Below are 15,826 nucleotides of genomic sequence, written 5' to 3' on the forward strand. Positions count from 1 at the left end.
CATAGATAAAACTACTGCTTATTTAAATGGCTTGCTTGCTCTTTACTACCATATAATTCTTGGAAGGTTTTGATTTTAGTTTACTTTTATAAATGTTTATACAGACACTGACATAAGCAATCCCATTTATTTTAAAAGCAACGCTCGCATAAGTGATTTTAAGCTATTTTTCCCCCTTGAAAACACCGATTTGTTTACCGTTTATACCCAAGCCCTTTGCCAAAAAAAAAAAAAGAAAGAAAAAAAGGCACGTTCATACCTTAGAGAACAATTATTATTGTTAGATAGAAGACTCAATAGAGGCAGCCTCAAGCGACCGCTATAGGAAGCTATAAATCTGCCCGACATTTGAAAATGACTGAAATATATAGTGCCAGTTTTCAGGGGAAAACAGCCAGCTATATTTTACAACTTCCTTGTCAGGAAGGTTTTTTACATCAGCTCTAATGAAATACGATTCTTCGATGCAGAATTCTTCACTAAGCTGGTGCCAAAGTTTGAGACAATCATCAGAATCAGACTTTTATTCCGTTTTGTAGAACATAAAAGACTCTCCAAATTCTGCTTCATAAATCCTTACCAAGATTTGTTGCCCAAAATGTTATTTAACTAAGTAGTAGATAATTAATTGCAAGAAGAGTGTCTCGTAGTCAGTAACTTCTTAATATGGTTAAACAAAATTTACTAAATAGACCTAGATTATGACATTATTCTTCCTTCCTTTGAACATAGAGGCAAATAATACTCTTCATTCACTGGGCATATTTGCAATCTTCTTAAAAATTAGACTTTTTTTGATAAAACGGGGGTATTTCATAGCAAAAGGAAAGTGAAAAAAGCAGGTAATACTTAGCAATAAGAAAAAAAAAGATGTATCAAAGGAAGAGATTTGCTTTCCTGTTCTACCAACAGTTGGGAGATGGTTTTTAAAAGTGTTTTTGAAAAACAAATCGGGGTTTCCCGTGGAAGTTTGTGAACTTACGAAGCGCTGGGCCTTCTGACGCTCCTCCTCCGTGGCCGCCCGCTCCCTGAGAATGGCTCGAGCCAAGTGCTCGTTCGTTGCGGCCCTCTCGCGCTCCACCAGTTTGCCCAACTCATCGCGTCCATACGTTGACTCTTGCTTCAACCTAGGGAAGATGGAGGGAAGCAGAGATTGGAAGCCTATGTCAAATACAGCCTGGAAAGACATAAGCATGATGCATTTAAGGATAGACACTGCAAGAACCAAACACTCATAATAAACCTTCCTAGTGATTTCAGATCATCATACAGAGATACTGCACCTCTTGCAATAGAGTTCAATGCACACAGCTGCAGTTTCAGGAAATTCTCAACATATCTACAGCATTATAAACCATAAATTTCTTAGAAACTCTTAAAATAGATGGGGGGGTCCTTATATAAAGCACTAACTTTCTTGAAAATAGAGTATGAATAGTTTGTTTAGCTAACAAAATTCATCTATTGCACGTGTGTTGTGACAGTGAGCACAAAGTCAACACCGGAGAGCTCCGAATCATAATGGAAATATCAAATACAGGTTTTCAAACAGATACTTCAAAGAGCAAGGGAGGGGAAGCTTAAGTATTCTCAGTGCATTTGTACGCTGTCAAGGGAGCTTCAAGGAACAAATCGTAATGAGGAGGGTCACTTTGTAAAAGGTACTTGCATTACAGTACATTAGATTCTTCCCCAGGGAAAATATTTAAGTGGGGAGGGGAAGGAAGAGACAATTACAACATGTATTACTTTGTGCTCAGACACAACCCCTTGAAAGGCAGCAACCAACTGGGAGTCTTTATAAAAAAGTTTATTAAGAAGCATCTTCAATTACTCCAGGAAAAAAAGCCAGATTATGCAGACATGGACCAAATTCCATTAAGTGATTTCCCAAGGTCCCCCAAATTATTCCAGCAGCATCGATATATCAAAGACTTCACGCAATCAATGGTGCAGTCAAAACACACTGGTTATCTTTTCAATTGGAGGAAAATTGTTTTGCCCAGAAAGTGTCAAAATAGGAGTCTCAGCAGCAATTCCATGCGAGGCACAGCAGCAGCAGCACTCAGCGTTTCCCGAGGCTGAAGCACGCTCCTTCACCATCCTTTTTGGCTTATTCTCAAGGGTGTTTTTCCCCTAAAAGTCTGCCTCTGCTTTACGCAGATGGCAATTAAATTACACGAAATTGGGTACTACCTGAAAAGGCTGCCAGTTTTTCCACATGATAAACTCTCCAAAATTAAAAAGGCTCCAGTACTTACCTCTAATTCTCAAACTACTCCCGTGTTTGACATTAGCTCAGTTAATGTTTCGAGTCTACTCTCCCTCTTGTCCCTAGGATTACGCACCTCAACGTGATCTCCTCTCAACCTCTCTTCCAAAGAGAAGAAATTCAACTCCTCTATCACTTAGAAACAACAGGCTTTAACATTGGGATACAGCATTTGAGAGGTTTCTCACTGAAGCTGAGAAATGAAGACATCCTGCTCTGCTCGAGCCAGTTCATCTAAGATCAGAGAGACTCTTGAGATGGTCACAGCCGCCCTGAGTCTGAAGTCTGAACATAGCTCCTTGGAGCATCACACTCAAAATAATAGTTTAAGGGGAAAAAAAATGAGAAACAGTATTTTGAAGAGGCAATTTTAAACATAATATCAGTATTTTATATATTTAAGATCTGACCAAACATGGAACATTCACAGAATCAGAGAAAATTCTCTGGAATTTTCTGGAAGAGACCTCTGGAAATCACTTGGTTCAAACTCATGCCCAAAACACATCAGGTTCCCAAAGCACATCAGGTTAGAGTAACAATAGCCAGTTCAGGCCCCTCTCCCAGTAAAACTCACTGCTCTCCTGGGGCCAGGGCTACATCTCTAACCCTCCCACCTTCTGCAGGTGCTGAAAACTGCTCTTCACTTGTGCAGAAGTCACCAGCTCCCAACCTCTGCCACCACAGGAGCCCATGTCCTCCTGCTGCCTGTACATTGGCTCCAGCTGCCTGTCTAGAGCTTCATTGCACAAACACATGTCACAAAACAAAACACCTTCTACACCATATTATTAAGGCATTTTCAAGCGTAATGTTCCTCGACAGGAAGGAATACCTTTTATCCCGTTTCTTTTATCCTTTAATAATATCCTTTTATACTTTAATAATAGCCTTTATCAGTGTGATCCAAGCAGCAGGTTGCCAGCCCCGTTCTCTCTACAGCTCTCCCTAAAAGAATAGAGGATCACTGCAGCAAGCAGGAATATTGCCTAAAACCACCACATTTCTCTCCATCTGGCTCAGAGAAGTTTGTCTTGCTAAAGCCCATGAGAGGCGAGCGAGCTGCAACCATACTCTTGCCTGCAAATATACTGAATATATATGAATATATTCTTGCCTACAGCCTTGCCAGAGCAGGAGAGGAAAAGATGAGGAAAAAACAACAAAAACCCTACCTTTTATATATATAAATATATATACACACACAGATAGGTACAAACTATATGTCAATCTCCAGTTGTTTCATGTTGTTCCTAGCTTAATGGACTAGACAAAAATCTTTGCTGCTAAAGGCCTGAAGTCAGGTAATTCTTTCACACTTCGGCAATGCAGAGATGCTAGTCCTCCTACTCGAGCACATCCGACCTCCCGAGTTTAGGACTCTCATCTTCGCTATCCTTCCCCATCTCCAGTATTTTTATTCTTTCTTTATGAACAGAGGAAGAAAACATCTATTTACTTCAAAACATAACAGACTAAAGAAAAAGGAACTCTTCAGTTCAGCTTAATTGTAAATCTTTTTCAAAAGAGCTATTTCTCCGGATAGATCAGGAGTCCTTTCCTACAATTTTTCTTGCTTGGTTCTGAAACACTCCGTGGCTTTTGCACCTTTGTCATCAAGAAATATCCAGATTTCTTCTACATTCACGTTGATAAATTCTTCAGCTTCTACAACTAGATCCCTCCACTTGCTGGGGACACTACACAATCTTATGAGAAGCAGGTGGCTTCTCACATATCAACAAGAAAGGTCTCTACAAACCTTAATAGCTCTACAGGTGGTTGGGGCAAGGTGTTTAGTAGTAGTTTATTAACCTTTTTGATTAAGGCACACAGGTCATCTCACCAAAGGAAAACAGCTCACTAAAGGATAATATTTTACTCCCTCTCACACATACTCCCTTTCTTGTGCAGCATTCTGCCATAAAATAAGTTTATATTATTCCATGATTGACTTTTTTTTTACGGGTTAGTCCGAAAAGATACAGTTCATGTTCTTCAAAAACATCTATAAGCACTTGGCTTTTTACACATGCCTTAAAGAAAAAAAAAAGTTTCTTTTTTAGTATCTGATTCAAATTCATGTGATGATGTATCTCGTACCATATCTACATAATAAAATGTACAGCAGTACTAAACTTCCTGAAGCACACGCTAGACATTTACATTTAAGGCAAGCTGCAGTCATAAGAATATCCTAAATGCCCACGACTGATTAAAATTCACCAGAGTTTTATCAAAAGTAGTAGGATTTTGAAGTAATTTTCACTTATTTGAGTTACATAATTGGGTGGCTTGTAGGAGCTTAATGAAACAAACAGCAGGCAGCTACGCTCCAGTATCTCAAACATTTGCTTGCATCAACTTACAGTAGTTTTCTTCCTAAACACTGCAAATTCATTTTACTGGTATTCAGCATGTACCGCAAACGAAGGAAGACAAACAACAGCTAAATCTTCAATAATTAATTATATAATTACCAAAGCAAAAGAAAAATCCAGACCTGCAATTTGTAAGTAGGTACAGCGCAACCAGTCAGCTTAATTCACTCCAGGAATTCCATATAAATAAGCCATTTACAATGATAACTTTAATCACAGAAAAATTAAAGGTTCAATATAATGGTTCCCACGTTCAAGCACCAAATCCTAGTTAATAGACAAGAGGTATTACGCCTTACACTGAAACAAACTTTGTGCCCTAAAAAAAAAAGTGCCAAAGCAACAGATAGGGCTATATATTTTTCTATAAAGTTGATAGTCTGAATTAAAAATATATGAAATAATTAGGAATTATTATTTGAGAAGACATACAGCTGTCCAGTGACACTATCTGGTTCTGGGAAATAAAGCATGCAGGAGGATTACTTTTCCACAATGCTGCCTGAAGGTCACACCTAACACATTGACATAAATCTCCACATACTGACCTCAGAAGGAACACATCACAGCATTTTATGTTCTATACTGTTTTACAGCATACAATCATGTATGAAATAAGAAACAACTGCCCCTGCCCTTCTATAGCAAGGACTTTGGAGCCCTTAAAGTGGATGCTTTGAAGAAAGTTTATTCTTGTAGGACTCTTGCACTTTTTGCAGTTTAGCTAATATCCTAAATCTCTTACTCTTCAATCTCCCCTGAATCTTCTGGCCCTTAGAAATTCTATATTTTAACTTCTTTCACCCATCCTTTCCATACTTGATATATGTTTCTGGTTTATTAAGTGGAAAGTGCAATTCACAGCTCTAACTATGGCACCCCACAACTCACGTAGTATAATGTTTTCTGTGGTATATATTCATTAATTTCTTACTTCAATACCATATTTTAGTAGCAATGTCTAAATAAGCAGACATTTCCACTTAGCTACAGATCTATCTACTGAAGGAATTCAATTAAATTAGGAAACATTTTAAAAGCCAAGGAGTAACAAAAAAAATGAAGTGTAAATCTGTTGTCAACGTGAACACAGGATGAGGAGTAAAAAACATGTGTTTGCCTTCCTGAATTTTTAATTTGAGCCATTAAAGTATCATTCATTGGAACATGAACACGTTCTAGCGTGGAAGCAGGAAACGCTCTAGCAATGTCACTGACTGCTCGTTACTCCAGTTAATACATTTCTCATAACTATGAGATTTACAAACAACATATTCATCACAGTTCCCATCCATGCCCTGGAAATCTGTCTTCAGCATACACCAAATCTGTACATATTACAGTTCTGAAATAGAAAAATGCTTGGAAAGCTTCATGTTTTTCTCTGTGCTAAGACACAGGCTTTCTTTTCCTAAAAACATGTTAACAGAAGCCTGTCTTCCAAGTGAAAAGCTCAGTCATCTACTAGATAGCATTGTTCTAGATAATACATCAAAGTTAAGAGATGCAGAAATACTTCTGTTAGAAGCAAACAAGTCGTACTTGTTAAAATAGGCATTTGTTTTATTAATAGTCCTGCAATCATCTCTGTTAAAAATGAGAAAATAGGAAGAAATAAACACGAAAAAATCTGTTTTCAGAAGTTGTCTGACGCATGTCAGACATACGATCAGTTTTTCATATTTAAAAAAATACTACGTGCTTTATTCTAAACTAATTTATAGTTCACAGGAAGTCCAAATGGGGTTAATTGTGCAATATTAAAAAGAGATATAGAGATATAGCATTTTAGCCAGTATTTCTAGGCACTGAAAATTTATCACTCTGGCCAAGATTAAGTATTTTTGTTACTTTTCAGGGAAATACCTATTGGCTGCTCATTATATCTTTACTACAGTCCCTAAGGTACACTGGCTGATACATCTGTGGTGATCCAAGATAAAGTCATCAATGCACTAAACATGAACTATGTCACTTTTCATTGCACTCAACCAGACCAAATCAAAATATTTTCTGTTTCACAGACCACTACCAGGAAAATCAGATGGGAAAAAATGTGAACAATGTACTAGACTTAGAAGCTGGAGATGATGCTAAAGTAAAAACTCCAGGTAAAGGAGATATAAACCAAGAACATTCTACTGTTTAAGAAAAATAGTAGTTAATGGGTTTTTTTCCCCTGACATGAGAAATAACTTTGTGGAAAAATAACGTACATTATCCAACTTCCTTCACCTTTCACAATCTTTTAGCACTTAAGTTTTCTATGAGGACTTCTCAACTCAGAATGCTTACACCAATTTAAAATTAGAATTAAACTTACTTATAGTGCAAACTGTTCCAAAAAGAATTCTTTTTTGGCTCAGTTGGCATCAGCAAGTTTCTTAATGCATTCTGACAGACTTGAAAAACACTCAAGAACGTTTTGAAGAACGCAGCTTAGGCCATGCTGCAATATTAATGAGTGCATAACGTTTCTGAATGCTGAGTTTCAATATTTAATGAGCGCTCACTGAGTGTGCCATGGTACGATGTGGTTGGAAGCCCCTGTAGCTGACAGGGAGTTGAGTGTAGAGTCTCCAGGAAAACTCAACCTAAACTTGAACCTAAACTTCAACTGGGCCCTCAGAAGTGCAAAACTGATGTTTCTCTTACTGATATTTTTGTAACTGGTCATTCACTTGACCATACAGTTTAACTAATTCCTCCTTAAAAATTGTATCGTCTGCTTTTGCAAAACCTATGTGAAGAAGAAAATATTCAAACATAGTATTTGAACATAATATACCAAAAATTTATGTAAAAAAATACACTGAAGCCATCTCTTAAAATTATTTACGTATAAGAAAGGAGGAATCTACATGTTCTGTTCACCAAAGATTCTGCATACCACATGTGAAAGGGGCCATTCCTAACATTAAATAGTAACAGCTTGCTTCAAAAATCCTTTCTAAGATCTAGCTTTCTAGACCCAGTATTTCAGATCATGCAAATTTTATCAGAAATTTTTCTGCACCATAAAAGACATGGTGGACAACGACAAGTTTTGAGAACCTGCCGCTTGCCCTCAACTTTCTGATTTACCAACTGCTGCTATGTCACAAATAACATTTTTTCCTCCCTTTTGCTTTGTTCCATTGGCAAAGTTTTATCTTACAGCAGCCACCAACATTTCCATGGCAAGCTGTAAGACCCAGTGGGTCAGTTTTGCTTGACTCTAGAAAATTCGGGTTGTTACCCTTCTTTCGTGTATAAAGTCCATTATCCAACCCAAGAAAGCACTGAATTTATTGAGTATGATTGATCTCGAACAAGACTGCACCTTACCCAACTTCAGTTTTCTTTTTCTCTCATTTTCCCTTTACTTGAAACTCTATTCTAAAGCTATATATAACATCAAGTCAGAGGAGTAGCATTTATTTGAACATACCATGAACATACATTTGTTTTCATTTCCAGCTGTTCTTCAGCCTTGGCAAAGCATCTGTCAATAGGCAATCTTTCCCAACAGCCATATGATATTATGAGCCAGTCCTTGATTGGAAGATCAAAGATCCTAATTTCAAAACTCAGATAATTATTTACAGCTCTTCAATTTATCAACAAAGCTTCCATGGACAGACTGTTAATACATATTGCAATCTGGGCACTAACTGCTGTCAATCTGATTGCTGCTTATTCTTTATGATGGCAAGTTAAGTTTAGTGTCTTTTTTGGTCTTTTTTGGGGAAAGCAATGAGAAAGGAGGGAAGGTTGTTGGAGGATTTTCTGTAATTGCACCTTATCAGGCTGTTGTTTTTTTAAAATCTGTGCATATAGATCAGTGTTATGTAAAGACAAACTGAATGTTTTCTACCTTTATGCCAGAGGCAGGCAGAGATGCTTAGACAGAAAAGTAAGGCTGTTTTACGTAATTTGTATACATATTTAGTTGAGACTTTTCTTGATAACTTAGACTGAAATTACTTCCCAATTTAATATCATTCCTCATAGGATCGGCAAAGGCAGTCATGAAATCACAAAAATATTAATTCTCCATTAAAATGAACTGATAGGAAAAAAAGAAAGTGTTTCTCTACGTCTACTCATCTGCTGTTTTTCAAAATGAATGAGCTCTGCAGTTTGAAAGCAAAGATTTGTTTTAAATAGCCTGGAGGGATTGCTTTCCCTCCTCCTTACCTTAATCTAAAGCTATGAAGCAGTATTATTTTTTTTGTTGATGCTCTCTCCCAATAAACTCACTGGCTTCAAGTCATTTCCCGATCTCCCTGAAAAATAAACTTATCAAGATGAAGCTATGTATACAAGTTGTCAGTTCAGATGCCAAGTTTTAAAATCAAAGTGAAAAATAATCCCTTGAAAATTGGGGTTTATCTAGTGTGATGGATAGGCTCCTTTCCCAGCTCAACCTGGCCTGTACCTTACATGCAGCCCTGTTCAGTTGCTAACCACCAGCGATTTATCTAATCCTGGTAGGCGCCACCATTCTGATTTCTTCTCCCACTTAGACTCAACTAACATTCCTGAAGGCTGCATCCCAAAGGGGAGGTAAGGCTAGTGCACTAGCCAATGGGCCTCTGAAATGAAAGAATGACTATAAGTCAATCATCTTATCCTATAAATATGCGGACAGCCCGAGAGCCCTTTGAGCTCTCCTGACACGGCTGMGGCCTGCACAGCAGGATCTCCCCCGGAGCAGGGACGCCTCTCAAGGTTACTCCTCGAGGTTGAGAGACCCCCCTTCCCACAACAGATTTGTGGTAAGTGAACATAGCGCGCTCTCTCTCTTTAACTTTACTTTGTAACTGTGCACAAGAACCCTTAGTCATGAACCGTTGACCAGGTCTGGGACTAGGATTGGATCCAGCCGCACCCAGACTCCTCTCTGAAGGAGCCTGGAAAGCAAGGGGGTCCAATCTGAACCTCGTGACCCAACGGGAGGGTATCCCAAGATAATTGTGTATTATCTTGAGCCTCCATGCAGTGAATAATAAGTGGCCTTGCCATAGAATCTCGTGAAATCATTGTCCATATTAATAAATCCTGTTATTATTTCTTTCATATGAGTGAAGTGCATTTGTCACTCACCCCTGCCACCACTCGTTCTGTGACAAGCTGAAATTGTCATGACTATATGATCGACTGCACATCCCTGGATGGCCACCCTAGATATCAAAGATATGTTCTTTATGGTACCCATAGAGGATAAAGATAAGTCACAGTTTGCATTTACATGGGATGGTATACAATACACTTTTAATCGATTGCCATAGGGATATAAACACTTGCCCACCATTGCACATAATGCACTTGCAAAACTTCTAGCCACAGTAAAGAAACCCCCTGAAGTATGCATTTATCAATATATAGATGATATACTAATAGGTGGGAACAAAAAGGAGTGTGTACGAGAAACCGCTCAAACAGTTTGGCAACTATTAACAAACCATGACATGGAGGTACCACCATCCAAATGTCAAGGTCCAGCACAAGAAGTTAAATTCCTGGGAGCTTTGTGGTTATCAGGAGCTGTAGCTGATACTTTAACGGAGATTGAAAAGGGACACCTACCCCAAAACAAAAAGGAACTACAACAACTAATGGGAACATTAGGATATTGGAGGAAATATGTTCCTGGGTTCTCTGTTATTGCCCGTCCTCTATACGATTTGCTGAGAAAGAACAAACCATGGCATTGGACTCCGATCCATGCAGAAGCTGTTAGAACCCTAAAGGATGAATTAGTTATCAATCAGAGGCTAGGCCCCCTAAATCCAGTGGACCCTTTTCGGGCTGAATGGGCTTTCTCTGAACATGCCTCCTATTGCGGCATCTTTCAAAAGGGAGCTTCAGGTCCATCACGACCCCTGCTTTTCTCATCTACCTCCTTCAAAGAGACAGAGCAGCGTTATTCTGAGTGGGAAAAGGGACTCTTCTCCTTAGTTCGTGCAGTGAAAGAGGCAGAAAACCTACGAACCTCACAGGATATCATTGTTCAGGGATTGTTTCCATTGTTAAGTCCTATCCTTAAAGGCACTCCCCCTCCGGAAGGTGTGGCACAGAAGGGAACTATCCACAAATGGTATGCTTACCTAGAAGGAATAAGCCACTTTTTATCACTAAAAGAAGGACCAACTAAGACCTCCAAATTACAACAGCCAGTAAGCTCAGACATTACGACATTACGTCTTCCCTATAAACCTTCACCTATTAAGGTCGCCCCAGAATTCACTATGTCTTCTAAAAAGGACAGGGTGTGGTTTACTGATGCCTCTGCCCGAAGAACAAGCACGGGGTGGAATTACAAGGCAGCAGCCCTGGAAATAAGCTCAGGACGGTCAGTAACTGAGGAAGGTGGTGGTAGCGCCCTGGTCGGGGAACTCCGAGCCCTGCTGTTAGCTGTGGAAAACGGAGCTGAGATAATTGATACCGATTCATATGCCACATTTAAGGGAGCAACGGAATGGATATGTCAATGGGAGGCAAATAATTGGGAGGTAAATTGTGTATCAGTGTGGAGAACAGGTGACTGGCAAAGACTTTTGGAAGTAAGCAGACACCAGCCTTTACAGATAGGATGGGTAAAGGCACATGCTAAAACTAGTGCACCAGCAACAAAGTGGAATAAGGAAGTCGATAAATTGGCACAAGTGCAAACAGTAGCTGCTGAAGGAGATGAGTGGCAAAGGCTAATCGAATGGTTGCATGTAGAAAGGGGACATTTAGGAAAAAATGACCTATATCATGAATGTGTGGCACAAGGATGGCCTGTGTCAATAACACTAGTTAGTGAAATCATATCAGCTTGCCCTCAATGCCAACTCCGACTGAAAATGAATCATCCTAATCAAGCTCCCCCTCTGCACATTCAAAGACACAAAGTCTTATGGAATACCTGGCAAATTGATTATGTAGGACCATTAAGACCTGCTCATAGTCGGAAGTATATCCCGGTAGGTGTGGAAGTAGTATCAAGACTAACCATGGCCACAGCAGTATGCGCAGCCACTGGTGCGAATACTGTGAAAACCCTGCAGGACTGGTTTAGCAGCCTCCCAGCACCAGAGTGCATACAAAGTGATAATGGTCGTCACTTCACTGCTACTGTGGTGCAAGACTGGGCAAAACAAGAAGGAATAAAATGAGTGTTTCACACTCCTTATTATCCCCAAGCTAATGGTATAGTGGAAAGAGTCAATGGCCTGATTAAAAAGCATGCAAAAGTATCACAGCCTAACTGGGATCTGCGGCTATCCCAAGCAGTTTACACTGTAAATAACAGATGGGGAACTTACGGAAGCCCCAAAATACAAGCTTTCTGTCCCACAGGACTTCCTGCTCCAACCTTATCAGAGCCTTCAAAGTCACAAACTGACACACCTATTGAAATGCAGGTGGGACAGCCTGGGATGGCAAAATTGCCCTCTATTGGTGTTGTTCCTTTAATTTTGGCTAAACCTCGAGGACTATGTGCCTGGGAAGCCACTGATGCTAGTGGAAAGACACACCGCATAAGTAGTCGGTGGATCATCCCAGATTTCTGACCAAATATAATCATTTGTTCATGCTTGTAAAATTAATAACAACCCAATGCACGCCGGTCAAGGCAGAGACCGAGCATTCTTCCTTTTGTTTTTCAGGATATCAAAAACCCGGAACACTGGACAACTGTACCTGAAGCCAAGGACTCTCCTATACTAATCTCAAGTATCTATCAGGGTTGCTAGTTTCCTGCATAGCTTGTTTTGTCATTTTGACATGCGTCAATCAGATAGTTGTAACAGGATTATAGAGCTGTAGTTAGGATAAGCAAATATGCTATTTACAATTCGCATAGGTAAAATATGCTTTGGCTTGATATGTTTAGTGCACTGGAATCAAGGAGACAATCAAAGCGATAACCTGCAAACCTTATCCATCCCTGACCCTGCCACACATAGTCTGAAGGATAACTTAGCCCTAACTTTAATAAAGGGATTTGCAACCGCTCTCAATGAATCTAGTATTACCGCTTGTTTGCCTCTACCTAAATCTGTAGAAGACCCCCTTCCTATGGGTATCCTTCCCACTGACATAGCAGGGAGCTTGTTAAAATTCTGGAGTTCACCTAGTACTCTCCATATAGTAAATCCCTATTCTCCAAAGAGAGAGCAAGTTGCTGTGCAGTTCAGTCAGCCATTTAATTTTCCTACTATTGATAAGCACTTATTATGAAAACAATAATACTGCAACTCTTCCCTGTAGCTGGATCTTATGGGGAGCAACAGATTTGCAACCTTGGGGACGAGCAACTGCCGTTCTGCAATACAGTCGACCTATAAATGCATCTTGGTGTAAAAATTAGCTAATGCCACTGATACTAGTATACAGTTGCTCAATCGTCAATTACAAGCCACATCAAAAATGACTCTTCAGAATCGGATGGCACTGGACTTGATGCTGTTACGCCAAAATGGACTTTGTGGCTACCTGAACCTTTCCAGTACCGACTGCTGCGTTTATATTCCTAATGTTACACAGGACCTTGATATTCAATTAGAGAAGATACGACAGGTGGCGAAAGACACTCATGAACTCCGGGAATCAATGAACCGTAGTTGGCTGGCAAAGGTGTTTAGTTGGTTTGGATTTGGTGTTACTGGTTGGATCCAAAGTTTAATAGAATATGTGATAATGTTCATTGTGATGATAATTATCCTAAGCATAGCAATATCCTGTGTAAAATCTACTATAATGAAAGCTATTAATGTAAAGATGATTCAGTTCACCGCTTATACCCCTTTACCAGCAGATGATCCAATTGATGTCCCAAGTACTAAGACTCTAATTTGAGACTAAATTCCAATGTACTAGACTCACGGGGTGGATACAAAGTTTGTTACAATCATTACTTACCATTGTAACTGCAATAATTTCTGTGTATATATATATTCATTCTTATAGAATTAGATTCCCTGCCTTTCTGTAACTCCTCCGTATGTGATGTACCAATGTTCAATCACTCGCTTAACTGCATCATGTTTAGGCCGTGTGATATTAACACCTAAATAACTTCATGTGAAGCTTGAGTGACTATAGTCACAGGGTGGATAATGTGGAGGAATTGTTTGGAAAACTAGGGCCTAACAGAAGTTTTAGCATTACAGAACCTTGCCTGGGGTGAGACACAGTTGCCACTTCCAGGATGGCTGGTACACACGGACTCAGCTCCTCCACGGTTGCCCAGGCAGCACAACCTGCCCTCCTCACAGCTGCAAAGGGGAGTAACGGAGGATGGAGCGCAGTGAAGACCCCACGGCCAAACTCTGTTGCCCTCCCTGTGCTGGGCCGCTGATAAGCCACACAGCAGCTGTCCAATGGAAGATATACGATAAAAAGTCCGGTGCTGAGCCAGAAAAGTGGCAAATCACTCCTTTCGGTTGAACTTTGCTTGAACTTTGCTCATTATACGCTCATTATAATGCGAAAACACACCTCCATCCCAAAAGTTACCCGCCTCCGAAGTGCGACCACCCCTCACTGAGCATGCGCTCTAGATTTTCGATTGACTGTACCTTTAAATGAAAGCGAGAAACTTTTTCACCAATCAGTAACAATATTAAGTATGACTCTAGTCACTCAAGCTCCACCTGAATGTAAAGAAAAGTATAAAAGGTGAATTAAGGATGAAGAGCAGGGGGGAAGATTCCATGGTAACTTCCGGATCAGTTGCTGCGCTGATCCCCCTTCCCTCCCCTCGGGCTGAGACATCGCCTGAGAAGACTAACAACTGAGAAGGAAGAATTCATCGTAACTCTTGGATCAGTCGACAGGCTGATCCCCCTTTCCTGCCCTCTGGTTGAGACGTTGCCTGAGGAGACTCAAGACTGAGAGCCCTCTCCCATCTTCTGGGGTGAGTGATGACTGCACATTTGTACATCAGATCTAGCTAAAAAAACCCCACACTGTAGTAGAGAATTTCCTATACTGACATCTGAAACCTGCTTTGTAAATGTTGCCTTTGAATAAATCACACTGTCTGTGAACTCGACTACTCGTTTGAGGGGAGGCGATCGGACCTATGGTCTACGGACTGTTCGTGAATCCGATACTGCCAGAACTGAGCTTATAGTTGCTTACACTATTTGGGAACTCAATTTGCTCCTAGGAAGGCGATTGGACCTACAGTCCACGAACTGTTTGTGAATCCAGTACTGCCAGAATTGAGCTTATAGTTGACCGCACTATTTGGGAACTCAATTCGCTCCTAGGAAGGTGATTGGACCTATGGTCCATAGACTATTTGTGAATCCGATACTAATTTGATATCTCCTCGCCCCCGACTACCACCACTATGGCTTTCAAACGGCAACATTTCGCATCAGGCTCCAGAAGGAAAGGCAAGTGGCAGGAAGGAAAGGACGAGCTTATGGGTTTTTCCATCATCTCCTTCATTTTCTCACTGCAAAGCCTGGAAGGAGGGATCAACTGCTGTCCGAGAGGGGCCAGCGCCACAAGGGGCACTGAGCAGAATGTGAATTTGAAATGACACCACACCAGCACACCGGTTAGAGCAAAATTTTCCAGTTTAAACTGGAAGATCAGTATCAGAATCTTTAAAACTGGCATTATAGTCTGTAAAATCTCACTCATTACGAAAGCCTTTTTTTTTTCCCCTCAATTGCCCACAATGGGACTGACTACGCTTTCAGATAAACACAACTACATAAATAAAAAAATGATTTTAATGGACTTCCTCTCTTAGCTAATGTTTCACAGACGAGCACATTCACATGTGATAAACGTGTTCTAATTCGCAGAACAAACTGTAAAAGAAGAGGCTTATCGCAGGTCTTGTAAGCTATGAGTGCCAGATACCACAAGAACACAGGATCAGCACGAGGCCAAAWCCRCAGGACATTGAAGCATGYGCAGATCCGGAGGAAGAAGAGCGGCCTTCATCAAAGAGCACCACGAGGCCTCAGGGACCCCTACCAACAAGGAGAGAGCATGTGCAGAAGTAGTGCAACATGCCACAGATAAGAACCGAAACTGGGGGAGACTTCTGGGCGCCAGTGTATGAAAGAAGCACCCTCCCGGACTGCAGCGTGTGTCGCTGGTGGAGCGGAGACTCCCCGGCCGCCCAGCGCTGCTTGCTTGCTATTTACAATAAACAATACTCATACATTAATTG

At 40.4% G+C, this 15,826-nt stretch overlaps 1 protein-coding gene across 1 annotated transcript in view; it reads right to left on the reverse strand.

The window, feature by feature from the left end:
* Positions 1-253: 253 nt before the first annotated feature.
* The window catches only part of CHCHD3 (coiled-coil-helix-coiled-coil-helix domain containing 3), a 66,417-nt gene continuing 50,844 nt past the window's right edge, over positions 254-15,826 (reverse strand). Inside the window, exons 4-5 of the mRNA XM_026052456.1 lie at positions 983-1,127; positions 254-259 (exon numbers count right to left, since the gene is read on the reverse strand). Of these exons, the coding sequence (XP_025908241.1) occupies positions 254-259; positions 983-1,127 (151 nt within the window). The remainder of the gene's footprint in view (positions 260-982; positions 1,128-15,826) is intronic.

Source organism: Nothoprocta perdicaria, unplaced genomic scaffold, assembly GCF_003342845.1.
Source record: "Nothoprocta perdicaria isolate Ctin4 unplaced genomic scaffold, notPer1 scaffold_89, whole genome shotgun sequence".
Classification (NCBI taxonomy): Eukaryota; Metazoa; Chordata; class Aves; order Tinamiformes; family Tinamidae; genus Nothoprocta; species Nothoprocta perdicaria.